The sequence below is a fragment of the Geospiza fortis genome, unplaced genomic scaffold (genome assembly GCF_000277835.1).
Source record: "Geospiza fortis unplaced genomic scaffold, GeoFor_1.0 scaffold206, whole genome shotgun sequence".
NCBI classification, from domain to species: Eukaryota; Metazoa; Chordata; class Aves; order Passeriformes; family Thraupidae; genus Geospiza; species Geospiza fortis.
Genome location: NW_005054311.1, coordinates 2,950,046 through 2,966,727, shown reverse-complemented (window position 1 = coordinate 2,966,727; position 16,682 = coordinate 2,950,046). Strand labels below are relative to the sequence as shown.

Sequence of the window (16,682 nt, the reverse complement as noted above, 5' to 3'; positions counted from 1 at the left end):
AAGAAAGAGGTGCGTTTTGGTAAGCTTAAAAGACAAATTTTTCTGTTAGTCATAAATGCGGGAGGAAGATGAGATGAAGAGAGGAAAGAATGGCAGTAAGCTGTTCATCTCTGGCAATTGTTTACAAAATGCAGATGTTCCTAGACTGGCTTTCCACAGTGTGTGTTTGCTTTTTCTTCCTGACTTACAAGTCAAATATAATGGGATGGGTTGGTTTGGGTTGGGAGGGGCCCTAAAGATCACCTAGTTCCAGGCCCCTACCATGAGCAGGAATACCTTCCACTAAAACATGTTACTCAAAGCTCTATGCTGCCTGGTCTTGAACACTTCCAGGGGTGGGGCATCCCACCAGCTTCTGTGGGCAACCCATCCTAGTGCCTCACCATCCTCATAGTGAAGATGTTCTGCCTAATATCTAAACTGAATTTCTCCTCTTTTAGCCTAAGTCATTACCCCTTTTCCTATCACTACATGCCCATATAAAAAGTCGTACATTTTCTGGAGGTGTTCATCTCCCTTAGGCCCCTCGCAGGGCAAGTAAACGCTTACATGAACAACTTCAGTTTTGTTTATCTGAATATGTAAAAACAAGACGTTATGATCAAAATATCAGGAGGTGTTTTAATTTTATCATGTTGTTTAGGTTTTGATTCTAAGATGCAAGATTTCTGCAGCACATTTTCAAATTCTTTCCTAATAATAATGAGGTAGAACTTTGTGTAATTCCTTCAACTAGTTTTGTGAGACTTGAGGATCTCCTGAACTCATCATTTTGAACAGTGCTGGAGTATAAATTGCATTATAGAATTATAGTCTTTAAAAGAAATACTTTTTTCTCTTCATACAACTTGAAGTTCCCCTTCATAACATAACTTTCAATATCCAGATTGCTATTGTGTCCTTCTTTTTTCTTTTAAAGGAAGAATTGCTGTCATTTGATTATTCTACCATTTAATCTTTTTCAATAGTATTTTGTGGTTAACTGCTGATTGCCTGTGCTGTGTTCCAAATCCCTTTGGGGACCTTTTGAAACCATAGGTTTTATAACAGAAGTCTTCTGTCATGCTTAATGGAATATATTTCAAAAGCTTGCAGCAGAATGTGTATTATAAAATATATGAAATAGGAATGTATAGAAAACAGTTCTATGAAGTTTTAAGCTTTAAGTTCTAAAAGAAGTATCTGGGTTCAGAAAGATAATTCATAGTAGTTCTCAAGAGTTTTTTGTTCATATACACAGTTTACAAGATAGGTTTTCTTCTGAGGTCCGAAATGTTTTCTTGCAAAACGTATGAACTGGGTTTTTTTGTTGCCAGTGATAAGACTTTTTCTTCCCAAGCTTGAATGGTACACAGTCCTCTGTTGTGTTAAAAAGTAGATTGAGTATTGCCCACAGTGGAAAACACTGGGTAATGGTGGCATGTCTTGATCCGCTACTCAACTGTGCCCATGCATGAAGGAAACTTCAGCCATCTGTAATTTCAGACTATTTCTCAATTTCGGGCTATTTCTTAATCCAGCACTGAATTTTGTGTGGAATTTCTGTTTTCTTTAAAAGCTGAGTTGGATTTCCGTGGCATTAGTATTCATTAATACTCTCACATCCATGATTAGGGTGTTTTCTTTCCTTCTTTCCCTCTTGGCAAAAAATGACAGTCACCACTGCCAGCAGCATCTTTCTGAACTGACAGATTTAAGGGCCATTCAGTCCTTCTGTAGAAGAACAAGTTCTTAAGTGTATCCAGAGTCCAGCTACCTATACCCCTGCTTTTTCAAAGTTTTCAAAATATGCTTTGGCAATTGTTTCTGTCCTGGTCCATGTTCAATTTGAGGCGGAGGAAAGCGACTTGTTCACAAAATGTCAGCATCAGAAATAGTATGTGAACATTTAGATTCACAGCTTTATGTTGAGTCTATACTCTGTTCTGCCTACAATCTGCTGTTTACCTGCTCCTTAAGAAACACCTTAAATTTCTTTTGCTTTGTGAGGTACAATGGCATGAGTCCTGTTGGAAAGACTGAAGTCTTTGATAACTGTAGCTTTGACATGCAAACGTACTGTGTTAATGGGAGAGAAAATTTGTAAAAGTCTCTTTTATTTAAAGCTGGTGTTTGGGTTTTTTTTTAATATGCCTGTACCATAAGAGGCATTTTCTGCAGTTTGTGATTTTTTTTTTTTTTTTTTTTTTTTTTTTTTTTTTTTTTTTGTAGGCCATCATCACAATGTATTGGCAAATTAAATGTTTCAGTATAGATAGTTTTTTAACTCATAGGTGGAGGACAACAGTTCAAAATTGCTATCAGAAAAGAGCATGTCTCACATAGGGAACATTATATGGGGACTTGATGCTTTTCTGACACTCTCAGCAACATTCTCAAAAGTGAAAATTATATGTGTTTGTTTATGTTACCCTATAGGGGGTAGAGATTTATATTAACCTGCAAGCATAGTGGATAGTGTGAGATTTGTGTGAATAATCCCAGTTTTACTTTAGGGTATTTTTAACACCAGAAGTAGAATAGATAGTTTCTCGACTGTTTGATTGTTTGATTAGTATCATACTATGGATATAGTAAAAAGTAGAATTTCCCTCTAAAAGCATGTTTTGGAAATATGTTTTAATCCTTAAAGCTTTGGTTATTTTTCTGCATCTCATCCTGAATCTGTCATGCAGATGATTATAATTCTGCTTAAATATAACAGCTTTACTTGGCAGGAGAATTGACATGATGGTTCTTGTTTCATGTTATGTGTCATACAAAAGTTTCATGACACACGGCTCATTGCCAATAGAATGAGGTATTTTTTGTATTTCAGTTTTGGTGTGATGATTAATTTGGTAACTCAGATTTCAGAATATTTTAGTTGCTTGTCTTTATAAATTTCAGTGGTGAATGCTTATTTACTTGTTTTTGAAAATTTGAAGGCTTAAATTACTTATTCTATATAAACTCATATATTTATGGGAAATGTTGACAGCTGGGCACTGCAGTGCTCAGCTTTCACTTTGACTCGGTGTCCGCTTCCACTCTTCAGTGTTGTTAGTGTAAGGCACTACCAAGCTGGGGAAGGTGAACTTTGGCTTTCATTCTGCAATTTTTATTTTGAATTCATGCAATGTTGTTAGTTACATCCCAGAGGTATTATTTGGAAAATAAAGTAATGGCAGCCCTTGCATTTTTTGGTGAGATGATTTTCTTTTGTTCTGTGGTCTGCTTAAAACTGAGGCAGGCAATAGAGGAAACCATAGAGTTCCTGAATGCTTTGATTGGCATCATGCAGGAAGTGAAGCAGCATGCTGTTTACTGTCCTCAACACACTGGCTGAAGGTGTTATTTTAGAAATGGTTTTTAAAAATGAACATCATAAAAATCTCTGACATGAGCAGTAAAAACTGCAAAAAATGTGAAAGCATTATAGGTGTGTCTTGTTCTCACTGTATTTCACAGTATTTTAGCAGTGTAGGGAGCAGGTCTCTTGCTTTTTCTTCCCACTAGTTTTTCTGCTCTCATTCATTCTGTGTGGAGTAGATACCATCTCTTTAGTTGTGCTAGTCCTGCGTCTCAGGTCTAGCAATAATGCTTCTTTCTCTTTGAAATGACACATTGAATACTACAATACCTAACCTGCATGGTTTTATTGTATGTATGCAGAAGAGCGTTTGTGAAGATGGCATTACCAGATTTATACCCTGGAAGTTTGAGGAGTTATTCATACAATCTTGTTTGATCCTTTGCAAATGTGACCAAAATATTTACCTCAGATGTTGGAATAAAGGATGTTAAAAACACAAGATCTGAACAACACTGAAATTGATGGTCAGTATTGTTTTTCCACCAATAAGCTCTTCTAGAATTTACTTACCTTTGGGTTATCTGATTTCAAGATTAAGTTTTTAGATAAGCAGTCTTTGCTGCTGAACATGTTGCTGAAAGGCTGGGATAATCCTTCTAACCCCCAGTCCCCCATGTAAAGGCTATTACTATGTAAAGAGTATGGTTATTTTGGTCGAATAATCTCTGTTACCCTGTGATGGCAGCCTGTTCTGCTTCTTCAGTCTTAACAGCAAGAACTGTTGGGATGGCTGAAGCTGTGCATGTTTTACAACTCTTTGGGTAAAAATCTTTTTGGTAAACCTTTACACGTAAAGCACACCTTTTTCAAAAGGGGAGGACAGGAAGAAAGAAGAGTCTCAGAAAAGTTGAAATGAAATCTTTGTCTCTAAATCTTGTATTGGAATGAATATATATGTATATACAGAACAAATGTTTGGTGTGAATGTTCCCTTTTTTCTTAAGGATAATTTGATCACTTAGTATTTTTATTTTGCCACTGTAGGATGGTCCCCAACAGAAATAATGTTCCCAGTGCAGCTGCATGAGTGCACATAGGTCCCAGGCAGCAGAACTGAAATAAGGATGGGTGGCTTACTGTGGTGCATGGCTTTTCTGCACCAGATACTGCAGCTGCTCACACTGCTGGCATTACCTTCAGTATGATATTGGTTTAGTGGGATCTCAGTGGCATGTCAGTCAGGGTACAGTATAATGCTAGAACTGAAAGGCATATTTCCTCTCCCATCCATCTCTTCTGGTCTGTCTTTGACATTCATGTCTGGTCTTGCTGAATCCAGTTTAAAATAGCTGGATTTCCCATGAAAACAGTTTGCAATATGAATTTACCAGGGTTGTGTTATAATGAAAAGCTAAATGAAGTGCAGGGAAGGCTTGCAAATCACTTAATTACTTAATTTTATGCACTAATTAAACATCTAACCTCTTGTAATGGTATAGGGACAATGACTACTGTAGATAGGGAGGTACCTGATTCCTAGACATTCCTAGGAACAAATCTAGTTTATTTACTTATGGCTTTTAAAAGTGAAATAAAAAGCCAGATTCCAATTCTCTGCTGGTTAGAAGAGGAAGGAGTATTCACCATTAGTAGTGGTCTGGTTTTTGTTTCTAGAATGAGGCTTTCTTCCTTGTACCTACCTTCATTGAAACTAAAATGCTTTGAACTACGCTCTAAATAAACACATAGAGGAGTCATACTGTATGTGGTCTACCCTGAAGGCTTATTTGTGGGTGAATTCTGGCATTAAGGGCTATTAAATGGAGAAGAGGTATCATTATATTTTACTGTGGAAGGATGTTTTCTCTTTGCTCAGTTCTGTACTGGTTCTGGTAAATTATGGGCTGGCAATATGTGTTATGTCTGTTTGAGGTATAACTTCAAAATGCCTATGTTTTTTGCTTATATGAACTAAATTTCTATGAAGAATCTCTGCCTATAGGTTTTTTTTTCTGCAAAACCAAAGATGATAACTAGAATGATTTAAGCCTTAGTAGTTCAATTTTTAATATCATTCTTAGAATACTTTGCTAGACCTATTGGTTACTTACATGGCAGATAAGTAATTTTGCTGTGCTTGAAAATATCATAGGTGTCATACCCACTGGAAACAAATCTAAGAAAGCCAAATCTTTAATAAAATTATTGTTTGATTTTAACCTTGCTGTGAAGAGTCTCTATTATAATGATATTGCTGCCTTTCCTTAAGAGAAGTGGTTTGAAAACTTGCAGCTACTGCTTTGGAAGTTGTATGTGTATCTACACACATGCACCTACTTTCAATATGGATATTAACCTTTATTCCTGTTCTAAGGAAGGCCATGCTGCAACAAGTCTTTTATTCTTTGTATCTCAGTTTGGAGGTATTTTTATACCATAATCTGTAAGGCTTAATCATCTAAGGCTTTCATGCTTGTTCTGTATTTATGGTTTAATTGCTTTGGATTGGATTTTTTTTTAGCTTTTATTTTTCCAAGTAATGCGAAGCTTCATCATGTTGCTTCTGGCTTCCACACTTACTTTTTATATAACTTACCTGAATATGTCAGGAAAATTTTGTGAAGAAATAACTATAAATAAGGATAAAATGGTGATCTGTACACGCTGCTCAAAATGAAGTTTATCTTTTACTTTGGTTATTGCTTTAGTAATGCTTGGTAATTTGTACTGTGGTAAATACCTCTTGGGATTTTCCCAAGAGAAATAGAAGAGCTGAATTTTTTATTTATAGGGAGGCATTTAGTTTCTTATTGGGAATGTGGAAAAGATGAAGCATTTCCTCTGCAGAAGGTGGAAGCAGAATCTGGTTTTCATACGTGGCGAGTTAAGCCTAATTCTTCTATTTGGAAAATCTGGCTGAATAATTTAGTTGTCATTAAGATGCACTGATGATAGATAGGGCTCTGTGTAAGTAATTCTTAACTACATGGGCAGATGCACGCTGAAGAGCATTTGTATCAGTTGTCTTAGGGATATACATTGTCACAAAGACACCTTTACTTTGTTATACCTCTTTCCATTCCCATGTCAGTTATTTTGTACCTTTTAAGTAAAGGAACAGACAACCATAAAATGTAACTGTTATGGAAAGGACACATAAGACTCGGCGGTGTCATTAGTGCTACTGTTTTCCCCTTCCTTGTTAGGGGTGATCACTCAGACAATGAAAGTGGGTTGGAAGCACTATCCTTATGTATATGACATTCCCACAGATTCTGTAATATATATGATTTTTCAGACGCCAACATTTTTAGTCAAGACTGTAATAAAGTAAGAAAACTTAGTGCAGTAATCTCCTCCTACAAAAAACATGAGTGTACCCATTTACAGGAGTAAATTATCCCTATTGACCTGAAGAAGTGGAGGTAATAAATAATTTATTAAAAAAAAACAAAAAAAACCAAAAAAACAAAACCAAAAAAACCAAACAAAAAACCCCAGAACCTCAAACAATCACAAACCAAACAAATCTATTAACAGTTATATGCAGTGTGATTATATGTAGAAGGTCCTTGAGTGTATACTCACCAAATCTGCCCTTGATTTAATTACTTGGTAAAAAATAAGTTAATGGCAGTTATACTGATAATGAAGTCTCACACTTTTTTACTAGCAATTTCCAAGCAGTTGGAAAGAAATCAAATGCTGGTATGGAAAAAAAAAAAGCATTTTTAAAAGTCAGTCTTCAATACAAAAGATGAGGAAAACATGTTATTTTTGTTCTGCTTGACTGCAGCATTGCTGTAGGAGAAGGCATGCATAACCAAACTTGTCCAGAAATGTGTTTAATGTACTTGGAAAACATTAACTTCTTTCCATATCTGTGCTTGTATTTGTTTCTCCTGTAAGCCTACTGCATGATTTCATTATGGGATAGAATTCCACATGTTTGTTTTATACTTTATAACTGTGAAAACAACTGTGTTTTCAGTGTGTTTTGTTTGTTTAATTAAAATATACCTCCCAACTTCCTGGATTTTTTTTAGGGAAAACATGCTTATTTTAGGGAAAGGAAGAAAAAACATTGAAGTACTGACTTGTTGAAAATATTAAATTGTCTTACAGGTTTTTAAAATTTGGTTTCATTTCTGAATCAGCCTCCTTCCTGATGCTACAAACAGGAACTGAGATTTGCGTGTAATGGCTGGTTCTGGTTGCTCAGGGCTGGAGGATGATTGCTAGGGCTTAAGAGCCCTTGTCTTAGAAGTGTAAAGTTTCTGGTTGTGCTGGGCATCTCAGTGGCCCCTCTCCCTTCCCCAAAAGCAGTTGCCATTGCAGGTTCCTTCGTATGCTGCTACATATTGCCCTGGGAGTCCATAAGCCATTCCAGTAATCTGGCCCGATTTAAAATACAGCTTTAAACAGCTCACTTACGGATGAAAAGTCATGGAGCAGGTGCCAACAACTCAGCTGCTCACCTGTCTCCTGTTCTCCTTCCCTTGCCCTTTAGGCTAGGGATTCACTAAGTTGTTTCCTTGCAGACTTGCTGAGCTTGTGGCATGCCGAGGTGGGACATGCAAAGTGGTGTGGGCAGGTTCCTGTGGTGTGACACTCCTAATGCAGCTCCCTGGGGAGCTCACTTGGCACAGTGGTGCTCAAGGCCATGGAGGTGGGAAGTAGAAGGTGTGGCTTTCTCTGCTGGGGACTCCAGCTGGTGGCAGTTCCCTAAGCCTTGATTAGTCCCCTTGAGCTCCAGTTGGCTGATAGCTGTGACATCCAAACACTCAGCCATTTGTCCCTGTCTTGGCACAGTTCCTGTGGTCAGCTGGCTTTGTTGAGGACAGCCTCAGCTGGGGCTCTTTTCTTGCCATCAGCACAAACCATGAACTCTGTGTTCCTGGTGTGATTTTACATAAAATGGTAAAAATAAAGGAATTGCAGGTTTTCATTTGTGAACCCAATGCAAACTGGTCACAGTAGCAAGTTTGAATTTCTCATGATGAATTTCCAACTTACTGCTTCACTTGGGGCATTGGGCACATAACCCAGTATCCAGAAGATCACCTGAAGGTGTTAAACTAGAGGTAACTGAAAAACTAGCACAAGACTACAAATTTCAAACTAAGCACCTCTCATTTTATAATGAGCTGCAGTATGAAAGTATGTGTTGCTGTTAGCTCTTGGATAGCTTGGGTTATCCAGGAGACAGGCTGGGTTTCCTACAGAGGGACCATGGTATGAAATGGACCTGTTGTTACTTGTGCTACTATGCACAGTCACTTAAATAAAAATAATCAGTTTAGTTTATTCAGGTTAATTTTTTTGCAGTTATAAGAGTTTTCTTTTTTTAGCTGGTGTTTTTTTTTTTTTCCTGTTGTGTTTTTTTTTTCTGGATTGCAAACACATATGTGTATAAATTTTATTGATGCTACTGTATTGGCTTCTGCATTTGACACTCAAGTGAGTAGCAAGATATGACTATATTGTAACACTTGAAAAAATAATGCTCTGCTGGAGAGGGATTAGAGTTAGGTATCAAAATGTCTGAAGGGTCTCTGAGTGTAGCTTAACTTGAAGCGTGTTCTGCACTAGGGCTTCAGGGGCTGAGCGCTGTTTGCTCCCTCTCTCTGGGTAGATCAGGAACAGGGTGCTGGAGACTCCTGTGGACTGTTGCTCTGACAAAGTTTGAATATAATTAGGGCATAGAGAAAGGGAATGGTAGAAGTGTAAGATAGATTGGGTATTGTAAGCAAAAGGGTCAAATAGCCTTTTTCCCAGGAATGGAGAAGTCTGTGTGCTGGGACTGTTAGGTGTTGCAATGCAGACTGAGCCCTTAAGGCCAGGCTGATGAAGCTTTGAATCTGGCTACCAAAACATTCTCTCTCATCTAGCGGCTGGCTCACAGTGAAGGATAACCTTCCGCTTAACCCATCTAGTTGGGTAGAGAGCTATTTCTGCAAATGAGAAGGTGTTTTTTGCCAGCTGAGGTGGAGAGTGGAGAAAAGACTTTGTAGTATAATTCATGTAGTCACTTGACTTTTTGGTGAAAGGTGAAGACAGTGCTGAATAAATAGTTTAAAACTTAGCTGCCAGAAAATTAGAGAATGTGAGATTGAAGGCTTCCTTTACTATCCTAGTTTGTCATCAACTTTTTGTATACTCTTGATAATTGGATAACTGTAAGTTTTATTTAACAGCAAGCAGTCATGAATTACCCCATTTTCTGGATATAAAAAAATAAAACCAAAAAACAAAACCTGTAATTAAATGCAGACTGTATATCAAGAAAAATTTCAAAGCAATAGCAGTGTTTCGTGGTTTATATGGAAATATTGTTCATAATTCTCCTAAAGATTACCTCTTCCTTTTTATTGCCTCATTTAAAAACAACAAAAAAAAAAAGAACCAGAGAAAAGAAACATCTAAAACCCCCAACCCACACCTTTTCTGAGGAAAAAAATGCATGCTGGCTAAAAACTGAGTCTTGATAGCTTACAGTTTTGATTTTAGAAAATATACAATGGTGAACTATCAACTGGCTGACAAAAAAACCCATGAGAGTGTTGTTGGAAGTGTTGAATGCTAATGTGTGTCTGACTTCTGAGCTGTCTGTGAGAAGGCAATTGTTTTAGCTGCTTCTGAGTATAGATTACACAGACTTGAGTGGAGAAGCATCACTGCGCTGCTTTGTTGCCTTTGCAACCCCAAAAAGATCACTTTATACAATTTTACATTTCATGGCTCTTCATGCTTTTCATGTTTCCCTTTCAAAGAGATATGTAGTAGAGGCAATGCTTTGGTATTTTAAGTGATTTTTTTTTCTAAATTGTTCCATTTCTGTAGCTGTGTAAAAGAAAAGCCAGCCTGTGTTTTAAGGCAGATACACGAAAAAGGGGAGATGGCAAAATAGTACTCGTATAGATCCCATCTAGCTTGGCCAGCAGTCCATGTAATACTTATATTATGCAAGTCCCTTTGTAGCTGTCCCCTTATAAGTGAGGAATGGTTTGGTAATTGGTATGGTAATTAACCTGGAAAACTATCCCCTGCTTCGCTTGCCAACTGGCTTTAAACACTGTGATGTTAATTGGTAAACTGATCCAGTGAAGAGAGGCTTGAAATGTTTACAGGCTTGTCTGAATTTAATTCACCTCTTATTTCAATGAATGGCTTTTTTTGTTTGATGGGATGTTCTTTTGTTTGTTTTAATTTGTAAATACTGGTTTTTAGAGTTTTGGTTTTCATTAAGAGGGTTTTTGTAAAAGGAAAAAGCCTAAGCAACAAAAGGAGTGTTTTCTTGTGGGATGTTCGTCTTTGATATTAATTTCTGGCTTCATGAATTTATGTATGCTAGACTGTAAAATATTGACACGTTTTAAAAGTTAGTTCTGCTTGCCTTACATATGGTGTTTGCATATATATTCCTGAAACAAAGTGTTACTTGATAGAACCTGATTTGCATTAACTCAAGGCTGTTTTGTCAGCTGAGAGTAAACAGAATTATTGTAGTGGAACTTGTATTGTAAATGCAGAAATATGTAGGAAGTGTAAAAGGGGGTAAGGGGTTTCCTAGTTGCAGATGATAAAACTTGTCTTGATGTTGCCTTCCTATATTATAGTAGGTGTTTGGGGTTTTTTACTGATTTAAACTAAGGCAGTGACTCATGCCTAAGCCAGGTATACATTGCAGGGATTACCTGTAATTCTCTTGATAATGTTTCCATTTACAGTATGGGAACCCCTCTATATTTATGCATTTATGTTCTGGTTTACAACAGGCTAATTTTACAACTTATTCTTTTCTATAAGAAGCATTTGTTAACTTGGGGTGTAATGAGGTCTTCATGATGTTGTAAGTTACTCTGAAAAACAAATATAGAGAATTATAAGAACTGTCATTAAACATAATTTTTGTTTTATAGGTTATTCAGCAATAGTTATGAACTCCCGTTTACGAGCCTTAGGTGGGAGGATAAATAACATACGAGCATCAGAGCTACCAAAAGAGAAAACCCGATCAGAAATAATCTGTAACGTCCACTTTTTGGATGGCTCAGTACAAAGCTTCAAAGTCAACGTAAGTTTGGAAAACTATTTTCTTTTTAAATACATAGAAATTTGTTTGAAAGCTGCAGATGAAATATGGGACCCTGAGGCATGGTATCTCCAAAAGATGTTAAAGATGTAGCTTTGTCATAATAACAAATTGCAGAATTACTGCTTATGAAGTGGATTTAAAAAGTGCTGTTTTAATTTACTTTCAAGCCAACCAACTTCAATGTCATAAAACCATGGCATGCAGATTGTGTCTGCATAAAGGTCTTCTATATGATATGGGAACCATGAAGAAACAGATCTGGTGATCATTATCAACTGTGAATAAGTAATTCATATTTAAAGGGAACTCCTGAACTGGGATGTGCTTCTCCTTCAAAGAACTTGTAAAAAGGACTCCTCCTGAAAGAAAGAGGCCTTATAAATTCCTGTAGTGATGTCAGTACATATTTTCAGAAGTGCAAAGATGATGTAAACAGTGAAGATGTTGCGGCTCAGTAGGACTGTTCTGTTCAGTCTTTTGTACTTCAATACAGTCTCTTTATTTGGATGTGGGGAGGGAAAGGGGATTAATGGATGTTTATACTCTGTATGTTTAGTGTATTTTATTCTGCAATGTTCTAACCTTTAGTACTGATTTAAAATATCGGTTCATTTTAAAATGAAAAGAAGAGAAACTTCTCAATCACCTTTCAATAGAATTATTTGACCATGTGGAAAAAAATTGTGGGTAAATTTAAGTAGAATTGTGTGTAAGATTTGTGTGTATTTCTTTATATGATACTTATTTTATCCAATTTACCTTATTTGAGAAGCAGCATTTTGCTGAGGAAGTTGTATTGTTTAGATATCTTAGTCAACACTGTGCTTTCTAATAGGACATTCAAAACTGCACCCAAAAGTTGTATTTTCCCAAGTCTCATTGCAGTTCTCAGCATACTGATTTTGTTTTTTAACTTTGTCTGTTGGATATTGGGTATTAATTGAAGTATAAATTATTTGATAGGTTAAAAAGGTTATTTTCACCATAGTATATCCAGAATTACTCTCATTTTACTATGTATTTTGCATGCTATGTGTTCATATATGTGTGTAATATTGGGGAGTGGAGTAGAAGGAAAGTAAGTTAGAGAAGGACCAATATGTTAGTATACTGTTTCCATTGTTTGTCTCTAGCATACCTTGGGAATTGTCTTGTCTGTCAGGGAGCTGGCATAATTGCCACCTTCCCTGCACAAGGATCTGTGTAAAGTGGGGAATTCAAAATGGTTTTAAATCCATGCATAGTAGTATATTTGTTCTTTGTAAACAGATGTTTCACAGCTTGGCCTGAAGTCCAGCATTATACAAGTGAAATTTGCTCCCCATTTCCTCCTTTAGACAGTGAGTGCAAAATGGGAACCATTGAGAAGGAACGGTGTAGGCCTTAAAGCAGCCTTCTGGTACCTAAAGAAAGCTGGAGAGGGACTTTGTACAAGGGCATGTAGTGATACAACGGGGGGGGCTAGCTTCTGACTGAGAGAGGGTAGATGTAGATGAGATATTAGGAAGAAATTCTTTGCTATGAGGGTGGTAAAGCACTGGAATGGGTTTCTCAGAGAAGTTGCAGCTGTCCCATCCTTGGAAGTGTTCCAAACCAGGCTGGATGGGGCTTTGAACAACTTGGAGTAGTGGAAGGTGTCCCTGGCCATGGTAGCGGAGTTGGAACCAGATGATATTTGAGGTTACTTCCAACTAAAACCATTCTATGATTTTTTGAAATTCTGAACCCAACTGATTTCTCTCCCTACCTTCAGCGTATCCTTAGGGTGCCACTGCTGCTTATCTCCTCCATCCAGGAATTGTAAGGGCCTCCTTTACTGCAGTTGTGATGCTGAACTGTTCATAGGGGTGATATAGGACTCATTACTGCTGTACATGAAACAAGCAGGGAGTGCAGCTACCCTGCTGTGTTATGGCCTAAGAAAAGGGCTTTGCAGATTTATGTTCTTTGAGTACTGAGCTGGTAATGAGGGAGGCGGCGCTTTTCTGTGAGGATGGCCCTTCTTGATTATCTAACCTTACAGCAGCTTAAGAATAGGCTTTGCCACGCTCTGGTAGCATCATAAAGTCCATTTCTTAAAAGGATTTGAAACCAGCTGCAGAAAACTAGTATCCAAGTTTTGCTTACATTAGCAGAAAAATTCAGCCTGACTTTGTGTTCATGTGTTTATTTTAATTGCCAGCATAATTCAGTTTTATCTCTGTGAGCAAAGAATAACTTGGGTCTGTGGTCAGTCTGGGAATCAGCTGGTTATAAACTGAAGGGCATGTACTTATAGAAAAAAATAAGTTTTGCTCTGAACAGATTTTCCCCACTAGTGAAACCTTTCTGTGTTGCTTTAGAGAAACTATTTCTCATATCAAGATGTTTTTCTCTGCATATAATTAATTTCTGGACAATGTGTTAATTGACAGCTCTATATTTTAAAGAAATTAAATATGGATATCACATGGCATAATTATTCAGAAGACAAATAAGCAGAAATGTATTAAATGATGTAGTAGTACATTATTAAAAGGAAGGTGCTTTCTGAAGAGACTAGACATAAATACAAGATACATGGATAAAAAGACCTACTCTTCTTTTGGATATTTTAAATAACTTTTCTAGATTTTTTACTTTCTCTGCTTTTACAATTATTGCTGAAATATGTTGAATTTTTTTCCTCTGTCAGAGTTCGGAGAACTAGACCGGAACAGGATCACTTCTTCTAAAGCGTAGAGTTCAGTGTTTTCTCTTTAAAGAACATCAATATTATTAGTGGAAAATTAAGGTTGGGAATTCTTCAGGGTTGTTTGTGGTCTAGTGGTACCTGGTTCTGATCTGGGAAGGCTCAAAGTTTGGATAGATGTTACACTTTGAACTAACATTCTAAGGCTAATATTTACATATGCATAAGTATGCTTTATGTTCGTTGACATAATTATATTTTTCATCAACAAATAGTAGAAAGTAAAAGTGGAAAAGCAGAATACTTGAAGCTTGGCTTTTGTCCATATAATAGCCTAAATGGAATTGGAGAGTTCTCCCATTCTAAAGACAGTGGGATGGAAACAACTGAGCATTGCTTGTCATGTAGCAACTCTCTGAACACAGAATTCTTACTGCAAAAGGATTTCTTTCTTTCAAAGTTGTAAGGGGATTATATAGGAAAATAACATTAAAGAAAAGAAATCTCATGGGTAAGAAGAAACTTAAGATAAATTTACTGTAAGTTTAAACAAATGTGTATTCCTATGTTGTCATTTCTGTTATCTTGTTGATAATGTACATATGCTCAACACTACAAAATATGTGGTGTATTTAAATTTAATAGAAAGTTAACTGAATAGTCTAAATTTGCAACACTGATAACAACTTATATATTTTGGAATTTTGAACTAGTACTCACTTCTTTAAAATGATGGTAGAACATTCATGTTATCTCAAAATACTGAATCTTTCAGAGAATAGAACAGGGAGAATAGAGATAAAACTGTCTTTTCATTCTCTAGGAACAAGACCTTTATGGAGCCCACAGAGCTGATGTCCATCAAATTTTGTTACCAAATGGCATGGCATTTTGTAGTTATACCTATGTGTTTCTTTCTTCCTCATCATTCTGATGAATGATACTTCAGATGTTGCTTTGTTTTCCCAGTGGTTCTGTCTGTAGGAGGGTGAATAAAAACCAAGTATTGTAAAACTGGACAAAGGAAAAAAGAAGGTAGATTTTGCATATGGATGTAACCAGAGGAACTTTCTATCTGTTGAGGAACCTGAAGATAGCTGCATAATTTCCTTTCTTAAAAGTTGTTCTTATTAATCATTTATCCCAAAGAATGTTGGTATTCTGACCAGCTGTAAACAAAGACTTAATTGCAAGAGAGCAGTGCCGTTTTTCTCCTGGACTTGTTACTTTGGCAGAGTAGTGAAGTGATGGGCTATTTTGTTCAATGTTTTATATAAAAGTCTTATACCACAGTTTCAGTGAATCTGAAATTTGGATTAATGGTATCACAAGGAGTTCATCAGTATAACCTGTGGTATGTGCTGATTTTAGGTCATTGTTATCAAGAAAGTTCACATGGGAGAACAGACAGACACATTCCACTACATCGCTTGCAATCCACAGAGTATGTTATCTATGCAAGGCTGACATGGCCTTTCTTGTTCCACTGTTATGTGTTTCAGTACTTAGACGGAACATGTCCAAAGTCCAGGCAAAGAACTGAAGGTGCATGGAAGCTGAGAGTTGGAAATGTTCTTTTAAAACCACATTTGAGGCAAAGACTTGACTGCATTTAGTGCTGAATGTTGCACTTGACTTTAATTATATCCAGGCTTTCTTGAAGCCTCCTAGTAAATTTTGATTGTTTCAGTTTTATGGTAAGGTTAACTCACCTCTGTCCGTATTGTCTCTTCTGTCATGTTCTAAGACTATAATGCATAGGTTTTTCACCTGGAGAAAATGTTAGCTGTCATTCTGATATATAGAGAATTTGCTCATATACCATGTATGAGTGTGTTTAATAGGTATTTATTATATTATGTATATTGCATTGTGCAATAATGTAAATTTGTCTGTAACTTTTGATATAAACATGCAGGTATTTTCTGGTTTTGCTCTACTTTGACTCATTTACCAGGAATGAACACTTGGGAAGCATCTCTCAAGTAAACTGACTTTTGAGAAGGTATAAAACTGACAGCAGCAGATCACTTCTGAATTGCATTGTCTATCAGTTAGACAGTTAATGTTTTTGTCTTATTACCTGGGATTTTTGCTTTTAGACTAGTTGTCTTTTAGTAATAGTGTTTCCTTCTAGAAAGAAAATGATGAGGCTGTCATAATTCAAAAAGTTGCATGAATTGAAGTTTGAATTGTAAGGAATGTTTTTCTTTTCCTTCCACCTCAGTTAAGTTTCTTCTTCTGGTATTTGAGAAGGAATATGATGGTTAAAATGAACACCCACAAGTACTGTTGTTATATTTAAAATAATGGACAGAGGTATAAGTCTTAGAGGTTCTTTTTGACTGTGGGTCTGAGTTTTATAACTTTAAACCATTCATAAAAAATGCAGTCTTGCAGAATTTTTGTATATCTGTCACCGAATTTTCCTACTCGGTATTGTTTGATAATACAAGATGGTTTAATGCTACTCTGTGTCCCTGCATGTTGAAAGAACTGCTGTATGAAGTTTCAGGCTGGCAGCAAATATTTAGTTTTGTATTGAGTCAGGTCAGTATACTTGACTGGAAAGCAGTAAGACAGTATGAAATTTGATGATGCCTCTGAGGACAGTGAGA

General features: G+C 36.6%; 1 protein-coding gene across 2 annotated transcripts in view; it reads left to right on the top strand.

Moving 5' to 3' along the window:
- The first annotated feature begins 11,234 nt into the window (after positions 1-11,234).
- PTPN3 (protein tyrosine phosphatase non-receptor type 3) overlaps positions 11,235-16,682 on the top strand; it is a 90,660-nt gene continuing 85,212 nt past the window's right edge. For both annotated transcript variants that reach the window (XM_031055670.1, XM_031055669.1), the window contains exon 1: positions 11,235-11,372. In XM_031055670.1, coding sequence (XP_030911530.1) covers positions 11,235-11,372 — 138 coding nt within the window. The remainder of the gene's footprint in view (positions 11,373-16,682) is intronic.